General features: G+C 37.1%; 1 protein-coding gene across 1 annotated transcript; it reads right to left on the bottom strand.

The window, feature by feature from the left end:
• Nucleotides 1–334: 334 nt before the first annotated feature.
• tnfsf11 (TNF superfamily member 11) lies at nucleotides 335–9206 on the bottom strand. The gene is made up of 4 exons (XM_058788256.1): nucleotides 8570–9206; nucleotides 5868–5903; nucleotides 3423–3558; nucleotides 335–3272 (listed from the first exon to the last, which is right to left on the bottom strand). Exons 1-4 carry the CDS (start codon nucleotides 8753–8755, stop codon nucleotides 2851–2853), a joined length of 780 nt encoding a protein of 259 aa, XP_058644239.1. The 5' UTR covers nucleotides 8756–9206; the 3' UTR covers nucleotides 335–2850.
• Nucleotides 9207–10177: the final 971 nt, after the last annotated feature.

Raw genomic sequence — 10177 nt, 5'->3', positions numbered from 1 at the left:
GCAGCTGTAGTAAAAGTAGGAGCCAAGAGTTTAACTTTAAAAAGCAAATTCTTGAAAAAATGTTGGTACAAGCATTTTGACATATTTATTTACTGTTACCATAAAAAAAAAAACATGACTTAAAAATAACATGTTAAATAAATATATAAATACAATACAATACAATTGTGTATATTTGTGTATATGTTCAAATTATTTGTATTTATGGTTACACCACTTGACATTTTTAAAATAATAATAATAATAATAATTATTATTATTAAATAGTATACTTTTTTCAAAGACTTGTATTATATGTTTTTATTACATTTATATTTTAGAGGTCTTTTAACATTTGCATGTTCAAAGTGCAGTTTTTATTTTACATAGTTTCATCACTTTTTAGAAGTTGTCATTATTATTATTATTATATTTTTAGAAAAGTTTAAAGTAAAAAAAAAAAAACAGAGCCAGCATTAATACAAAGATTAAATGCTAATTAAAATGTTAAATTTGAAAGTTTTTTCAATTTGTTGTTTCTCCTTTTTTCATCTCAGACATTTTAATTTGTTTACTGCCTACACAAGCTGTTTTTTTTTTTTATTTGTTTTTTTTAAAATACTGATTAAATGACGAAAACAATCCTATTTAACCTTTATGACATTAATTCATTCATTATGAGATGTTTCAAAGACAAATGTATCATTTTATTGGTTGCGTTTTTTGTTTTTTTTTCTTTAACAACTGCAATATTGAGGTCAGGCTTCATATGTGGCCACATCACCCTTGGATTTCACAGACCACAGTGCTTTCAATTGTTGGCTTTGTTGAGTGATGAGCACTAGCACTGCGAGTTCCTCTCAAATCAATCTGTTAACTTTAGTTAAACTTGAGAAATACACAATGGGATGCTGTTTTGTTTTGGTTCTCCTACTTCTATTCTCTCAGCATAGAAGAGGTCCAAGCTAAATTTTGGTCCAAATATCTGCAGTGAATTAGAGGATAAAACAACCGCCACTAAAGGGTGGATATTATTTTAAGGATGACCATGTTCCCACCTCACAGCTAGCATAATTCACCCGTTTTCTTGACAATACCACAAAGAAAGGAAAGACCAAACATTTACTTTAGCTGTCACATCCAGAGAGGAGCCAGTTAACGCTGGGAACCGCCTGCACTTTTTCTTTGTCGAGGCAATATTAAAATAGACTTAACGCATATGTAAACTATGAATGCCTAGGAGGTGAAAACATGGTTCACATGACATTCACATCACATTATCAAAAGTACTTTTCATTAACAAATTGGAATTTTATTTAGAAAAGTATCTTTATTAGGTAGAATAGTATAAATAAACATAATTAAACAAAACTTTTGCTAACATATGAAAAAAATATTAGACTTTAAGGCTGCAAACCTTTTTAGGCTTGCTTTGGGTTGGAAACAATATATTCTGCTGTCCACAAACATTTGCACACAGAATTGTCAAATGAATTTTACTTAAATACAAAGTTTCTTAGTGAGAAACTAATCCATTTATGCTTTAAACAGGAGCCCTGTGCCTGGGACAAAAGCGCATGTATAACTGACCTAAAGTCAATGCCCTTCATCCAAAACCTCTTGAAGAATGGAAAAAAGGCAATTATACAATTATATACACACTACAAAACTGTACAACAGACAGAACATTTGACAAGCATTCTATCATCATAGAAAATAAATAAATACACTTAGTGCATTAAAAAAAAGAAAAAAATTAAATTAGAGCGAACCAAACTCAGTTTGGTTCTGCACATTGCTTCTCACACTGAGTCAAAGACAGTCCAGCTGCCTTGATTTTTGTTGAATGTTTGTATACGTTTTGTTCAAGAAATTTGATTTTAACACCATTAAAAAACCTAAGGGCAGCTCTAAATGTCCAAAAGTGAAATTCATCAGTCAGTAAAATGGGTGATATTGTTGGAAGTGTCTATACACCAGTTTGGCACAATTCAGTCGTCTTTGATAGATACTGCATGATAATTTTTACAAAGATCAACTTAACCATGCTTGCTAGAATGAAACATTTCATAGTATTTATCTTGATCCAATCAATAAATGTAATGATGAAATTCGTAACCTAGGGATGCACTGATATGTCATCTTTTATTACTATCTTAAGGCAGTTACTTTTTGGTACTCACTGGTAACATGTGCTGCAAATGTGTTTTTGTTTTTTTACAACACTTCAGTGAACCAGAAGTTCATACTGAGTATGATTCGAACTAAATTTGAGCACTTAGTTCATATGTTTTCCCTCTGTTGTGAAGGTCGCAGCAGACTACTGCGATTTGGTGTACTTTACTAGGACTGTCCAGCATCTCTCCATCGCTGTGATTCGTTGCACGGTTGTTGACTTTTGGAGCATTTTAAGAGTATGTGTACCAGTATTGGACTGATACCTATTGCCAGCAGGTGCACCGCTAGCATTTCTGGGCCCCTTGGACAGTTTTTGCCTAGGCCCCCTTTGAAATAGAAATCACGTCCTAGGGATTGCGTCGGGCCCCCTCTCTGGTCAGGGCCTTTGGAATTGTCCTAACCTTCACCCCTTTACGGCGCCCCTTATTGCCAGTATTGGTACTTAACTATAAAAACACGGACAGAGGCCTGAGTCCATTCTTGTTTTTCTAGTGCTGGTACTAAAGAGCTTCAATGGCACAATTGAGAAGTGTTCAAAGTTATAATGTGCTCTTAAAAGTCATCTATACTGAACAAAGATTCAAAAGTCAGTGATCAAAAACAAGTGCTCAGTGGTTCATGGTCACTTTAAAAAAAAGTTTGTAAGGTTGCAAAATGTGCATTAACATGTTCAGTAGCAAAAAATGATGCAAATCAATTGCTTATCTTAAAAGTTCCAAAATACGTCCCGTCAGCTGCTGGGTCCAGTAGCCATGCATTGGATACATTGACATAAATACCATCGCCATTACTCAATTGGATGCCTCTGCCCTGCTCCACGCAGTACATGTTGTACTTCGCAATGTTCCACTGCAGAGTGCCGCCACTTTTTGTAAGGAGAATAGGCGTAATTACAGACTGTGTGTGCTTCTCGTGATAAATGTATTGAAACAACTGTACATTGCTGACGTCCTCTTTGCTCGAGTCGTGTTCCTCAGCGTATCGAAAGCAGGTCTTTGCATATACATAGTAATAGCCAGCTTCAACCACATGAATTCGTCCTTCATGGTATCTCATCTTAACATTCAGCCATTGATCATCGTCCCAGGTGATCATGGTTAATTCATTTCGATTTTCTGCAAAGGCAAAAGTAACTCAATCAGAATAAACATGTTTGATATAAATATGGATATATCAAGATCACAAGTTTTTTTTATAAAGAAATTTAAAAACATTTCTGGAAACGTTCATGCCACGTGATTCTGAAATAAACAGCATATGCTTACTGGCTGAAAAATGAGTGGGCGTCTTGATAGGAAGGTGAACTGATGGCATGCGTGTGTCCTTTTTTAGTCGACATTTTTCCTTCCTCTCCTTAAAACTTTTGAGTGGATCAGCTATTAAGGTTTCAGTGTGCATTTCCTGAGGAAGAACAACCAAACACATTACTGAAATATATGTACAGACTAAACAATGGATATTGAATGTTCATTGTAGATAATTCATGTAAAGGAGTGGGATTTTGGACAAAATGACATTTCACAGTGGCAAGGTCTAACTAACACGATGCAGCATAAATAGAAACCAGACAAGCTAGTTAGGAAGTGGTGTAAACGTATACATTGATTTCTCATTGTTTTCCTTATTTCACACAAGCAACAGTCTCCAGGATTACACTGCAACATTGTTTGATGACCATTTAGGAAAATGGAAGAGTTATCTAAATTCAAGTCCTTAAAGCTAAAATGTGTAATTTCTGTCACTGCAAAAGTCACAACCAGGGTTCAAGAACTTCCACTGATTGGACACATAGTTCTGTTCTCAAAGTCAGTATGTAGCATCAGGCTGATTGGGGTAAATATCGTTCATTGATAAATTTTCATGGTTGAAAACCATTCGAAATCAAAGTGATTGGGAATTTTGCAAGAGGGCGAAAGGTTTCCAGATGCAAATTTCACATCAGGCTCAGTAGGCCAAAACTCAACTGCCTTTACCGGAACACCATGCATAACAGGTAAGACCAGATAAATAAGAAAAGAGGCCAGAATGTAATAACACTAGCAGGCTATAAAATGCATCATGCTGTTTCCTTCCTGCAGTTTCACCTGCTCAGGTATGACTGAAAAGTACTCAATGCCTCATTGCCTTTAGAAAATCTGAGAAAGAATTCAAATTCTGCTAATGTGCAAGGTGTCTTTAAATGTAGCCAACAATCCAGGAAGTCCAGGAAATCTGGAACACACTGAATAATTCAATACACTCCCTTCAATTGTGTGAAATTCAGTCTGATTTGTGGGCGACTGTGTCATCATTTTATATATATATTATACCACATGAGATTTATATAAGTGGTAGTAGATTAAGGCCCAAGTAAAAGCTATATTTATGAAATATGAACTAAATATCTAAACATTATAATATTAGCGTTTTTTTTTTTGTCCTATACTTGCATCGAATAGCAATCAAACATAATAATTAGGGCTTTCAAGTGCAGAGATCTGGATGTTAGGTGCTCTGACCTTCTTAAGAATTTTGGTAGACCACAAACAAAGTAGGCCAGCACATACAAGCTCTCAAACTAGATTGCGTTTGAGCAACGTTAAAAAGCCATGGCATAACATATATTTAAACACTTTTTTCAGGTTTAAGTTTCCTCGGAAATAAATTGTCCCAGGGTAATGATAAAAACAGTACACTTCTCATGGCCTGGCAAAGCAAGCTGTCAGGGGGAAAAACACTTCATAAAGCCTAGAAGACCATGAATAGAAATTTTATATAGCATTATACCTATAAAAAACGCACTCTGTGCATACAGGAAATAATCCTTTAAACGCATGTATGAACTAGAGTCAACACACTTTATCTCTCCTTTGATCTCTCTTCACAGATTCTGATATTAATTGAGACAAATCTATTTCTTAACTGCAGCCAAATGTCTTTTGCAAACCCTCCAATTACACTCTTACTACATGAGGACAGCACAATGAGAACTGCATCCATACGGACCATATATAGATGTTTAAGCAAGTTATTTGTAATTATAGAGCCAGTAGCAGAGTTACTGACAAAGAGTTCCAGGGACTTTTACTTGACCTTTTCACAAGTGACTACACCATCACGGTTAAGGAAATGTTTTACAGCAGTCATGGTATTCTGGCGTGTTTATCCTTGTCTTTATACAAAATATGTGAAAATACCAATGCAGAGCCTTTAACAATGGGACATTGGTACCATTAATGCAAGAAGTACATTCTGCCTGTCCAGTAAACACTACTTGCAGGCCACTGGAGAGATACATGTTTGGAATTTCCTTGTTTTTGCTAATAAGAGGAAATGCCTTGCTATAGGCACATGAAATGTCTATGATGCTAAGAATGATGATTAGACCATCACACCCCAACCTGCATAAAGCATCTTCACACTTTTGCACTTCTCAAAATCTTGGTTGGATGTGTGCCAATTGTATCAAGTGACAACTATCAGTTGAAAACAACCCCAAAAAGCATAGAAAAGATCTAAAGCTTCATTGTTTAGAATCTAATGAGATTTATGGTGTACTTAAATTGCATTTGGTTTCTTTCAAAAGATTCCTCAATGCAAATTGTGTTGTGTAAAATGAGAAAAAGAACTGCAAACTGCAAGAAACTGCAAACTGATGCTGTTTCTGAGTTTGAGCCAAAATGCACAAGCATGAGGAACACGGACTCATCTTTTGAAGTTTATAAGCTCACCTCATTAGGACTCTGCTGGGCTGAGGCAAGGTCGACCTGTAAAACACAACAAACACAGTTCAGTTACACAACTGCATCCAGTAGGTACCACTGCACACTGCATGCTTTTAATGAACTAACGGGAAAGCAGGCTTGCTTTTATTAAGAAATTAAAATGCGCTTGACATGCTCAGAGAACAAAAGTGATGTAAGATGTACATTTACTGTAAATCCAATTCGATGAGAACTAATATATTCAGCTACTGTATGTCTTGACCAATGCACTTCTTCAACATTGGTGGTAAAACAGAACAATAATCATCACATAGGGTTTAAATGAGATGCTTATTATGTTCATATTATATACTATAAGCAACAGACCTGAATCTGCACCTGCAGAGCACTACAAAAAGTCTTCAGACTCCACAAAATTGGAAAGCTTGCCATTCATAAGATTCTTCAAATTCCCCAACACAATCACTTTCGTTTATTACATATTTTGACTAATTATTCTTATCAATAAGAGTCTCCAATCTCACATTTTACCATGGAAAAAAATCTATTCCCCAGAATTACACAGATCTTCCCTCAACATAAGTGCAGAAAATGCAAAAACTACATTTGTGTCGAATGAATAAAGAGGAACACTGTGGTCTTTGTCAAATATGTTCAAGTACAAACAAGTTTTTCTGCTATCACTACATCAGCCACAATTTTGGAAATGAAATAAACTGTTCTCACTGATCTTGGATTGTGATCACTATTTAACGCGGTAAAACTAGGGCGTCAACACCTATCTGAAACTATGAATAGTGCAGGTGCTCAGTTACAAGGTAATATGATACACCACAAAATCCAAAAATCTGAAACTGTCTGCAACTGTAAGTAACACCAGATGGAATGCTGACAGCAGTGTGTGACGACATTCCCATTTCCTCTAAAGCACCGAACTGCATTTGATATACATGCATTATAAAAGGTATGAGAAGAAGCTTTTTGCAAAAGCATTTTATTATCATATATGGTTTGGTTCAGTTAAGGGTTGTCCCTGCATCCATTTCTGAAGATAACATGAATCATGAGCCAAACACAACTGACATTCATATTTTTCCCTTTCTTGCATCTGTTTCTTTGGCCCTCCACCAGCACACAAGAAGCCTCCGACATACACCGCTGCGTTTGGGCCAAAGCCTCACAAAACAAGATGTCATAATATTCTCCACAGCATTCAAACTACAGGAGAGAGGTCTGGGCATGACAACATGTGAGAGCTGTTTCTCAGCGTCCCATTCACTGCAGGTCTGCCAAACATATAAGTATCAGACCACCAGATGAGCAATGAAGTCAGAGGAAATGTTTTGGAGAATCAGGGTGAAAGGGCAAACTTGACATGACCAGCAAACAACCTTCCCAGAGGGGGAAAAAAAGACAAGTCTTTTTACTTTCTAGCAACTACAAGCTGAATTTATGAATTCAGGAAATTATGTGCAAAGCATCTCAGGATGCAGTTCATGAAGTTAAGTTTGGAGTAAACAGAGCTGGAATCTAGACAAAGAAGAACCTTGGATTTGTTCAGCATGTTTTGGGCACGTCATGATTCCCATTTGTGTTATTTTATAGCTCTGGTGACTTTAATTTTATTGTAATATACTCAGACAGGAATAAACATACATGTCCAGCCTTTTGACTGACACTATATGTCTCTGTATCACTTGTGGGAAAGCCTCAACAGCAAAGTCTGTTTTATCCAGATTTCTGGAAAACACGGAAAAGGAAACCAGTGCTAGACTAACAACACATCCACAAGGATCAGCATTGCCAAAAACCAACATTTCCTGCGTCAGCAATTGGATTAGTTATTCCTAGTGCACAAAACAAAACTATTTAAACATTTAATAACCAGCCAATTGAAAGACAGTGTGCGAGCAAGTGCTTACAGTATGAATTCGGAATCAAGAGAGATCAATAAATACTGTGACATCTACACATAAAACACAACTCCTACATCTCGCATTGATATATTTGTGAGGTGATATTAGTAGCAGTAATGTCTAAAGAAAAAAGAAAAATACTTACAACATGTTTACGATAATGTTTTTGTCGCCTGCAAGAACACGGAGATTAAAATCCCTGACAAATATACGATTTTCTTTTTCTTTTCTTTTTTTTAAATAAACCAGCTTAAGCTATCTGAATCACTGAAAATGTATATGGACATCAAGTGCTTTAACATTTTGACAACTCTTTGGAGCGACGTTTAAATGATGACAGAATATAAAGTTAAAATCAGATGATCTGTTGAAGGTGCGAATTAATTGGATGGACCAAATTCACACCTCTTTTTAAGTCAAATACTTTTTACCTCCAACAACCGTGCAGCATGTAAAGCACAAAGTCAATTGTTTTTGGAAGTTACGTTAAAACCCCACTTGGCACAAAAAAGCACTGAGTGGGCACAAGGCGCTTCTCCGAGCGCGCTCTCCTTCTGAAGTTCAAACGCGGCGCGTCTCACACTCTCTGAACCGTCCTGCAGCGCTTGACATTCAGAGTTCACAGCAGGTTAAACAAAACCAGGCCTCAAAAGTGCTGAAACGCAAGTAAAACTTTAAGATGCATGCACCTAAATTGTGACAAAGCCTGTAAAAGTGTTGCAATGAAAGAATTTATGAAATAAGGGGAACATGTGCATTCCGCCTGTCTTTGCTTCCTTGAGAGTTTCTTACCTCTCGTAGATAACCGGTTAAGTGCAACAAAATCGCCACACTCGACGCGACCTGCAGCAGTCCCATGACAGCGAGCGTGCCGAATATGAGCGCTCTGTGCGTGGATCCCGTGTGCGCCGCGCGCCCCGGAGCCTCTTCCATATCGATATGATTCCGCAGGTACGCGCGATAATCATTAGCTGCCATGAGCGCTCGATCGCGGCACAGATCCTCTCTCAGTGGGAGGACTCGACAAATGATCAACGATTCATATAAACATGTGGGTGGGCAATGCTGTTGGCTTCGGAGACAGCCAATCAGATAATAGACACAGATGATCTCGCTTTTTCATGTTTCCTTTTTTTCTTTTCTTCACTTCTTTTTGTGAGTTCAGTCAAGAGCAGGTTGCTGAAGTCGTATTGCTATCTAAAGAGATGAGGACTACGCTAACCGGGAGATGCATGTGGCTCTTACTTTCTACTTAAAGTAAATGTTTAAAAAAAATCAAGGTATTTGTTATTATTAGGCTAATCTTTCCTCACCACAAAGTACCACACAAACCGCAATGAGATTAAACTGACAGCTTCCTAAAACCAGTGAGATTAACATGACAAGTGCATAATAATAAACAACTTGCACTTTAAACCCACTGTAATGGGACTGTGTTGATAATGACTACTACTTCCTGGAGTGATGCAATATTGTCTGTTGGCTCCTGTCTGTTGTAATACTGAGACCACATAAGACTGTGGCTGTGCACATGTGCTACCTAACTAGGCAGCATGTATTGGTGTTATACCTAGTGATCTGCCTACCTAGTCAATCATTTTGGGCATCAAAGTGAGCTTGCCCATCATTAAGCTGCCTACATAAACAGCATTTTTGCTGAAATACCTAGTGAGCTGTCTACCTTGACAGAAATGTTGGTGTAATGCCTAGTGAGCTGCCTACATAGACAACATCTTTGGGCATCATATCTGAGCTGCCCACCTAGACAGTATGGGTGTCGATGTAGACACCAGTTTTGGGAATCATGCCTAGTAAGCTGCCTCTCCTAGACAATTTTGGACATTATGTGTAGTGAGCTGCATATGTAAACACCAGTTTTGGGCATCATGCCAAGTGAGCTGTTTATCTAGACAACAGGTTTAGACACCATGTCTAATAAGCTGCTACATTTTTGGAATCATGCCTAGTGTGCATTTTTGGATGAAAAAAAAAACAAAACAAATGAGCTGCCTGCCTAAGGTATCACAAGCGCATTGCAAACATCCTGTCTAAGAAGGCAGCTCACTAGCTTTTGAGACACCAGCGAAAAGTTCATTAATACTGCTAAAAAAATATTGTTTTGTTCCTACACAGTCTATACTGTATTGAACAGCTCACAAAGAATTCAACATTTACAGATTTTCCAAATAACGCCCACTTTTTAGATCAGCATCCATGATATTCCTGAAGAGAATCAACGAGTCACTAAGTGTTTATCTGAACTTATAAACATGCTGAAATTCCTCTTGTTATTGCCAAGCTGAAGCGATGTTAAAAAGAACAGAGCTTCGTAAACAAATGTGCCTTTTGATGTTCAAGCAATTACAAATCCCAACAGAAAAACCTGTTTTAAAACAGTTA

The sequence above is a fragment of the Onychostoma macrolepis genome, chromosome 09, assembly GCF_012432095.1.
Source record: "Onychostoma macrolepis isolate SWU-2019 chromosome 09, ASM1243209v1, whole genome shotgun sequence".
NCBI classification, from domain to species: domain Eukaryota; kingdom Metazoa; phylum Chordata; class Actinopteri; order Cypriniformes; family Cyprinidae; genus Onychostoma; species Onychostoma macrolepis.
The sequence above is the reverse complement of the archived record's forward strand: the minus strand, read 5'-3'. Positions and strand labels throughout refer to the sequence as shown.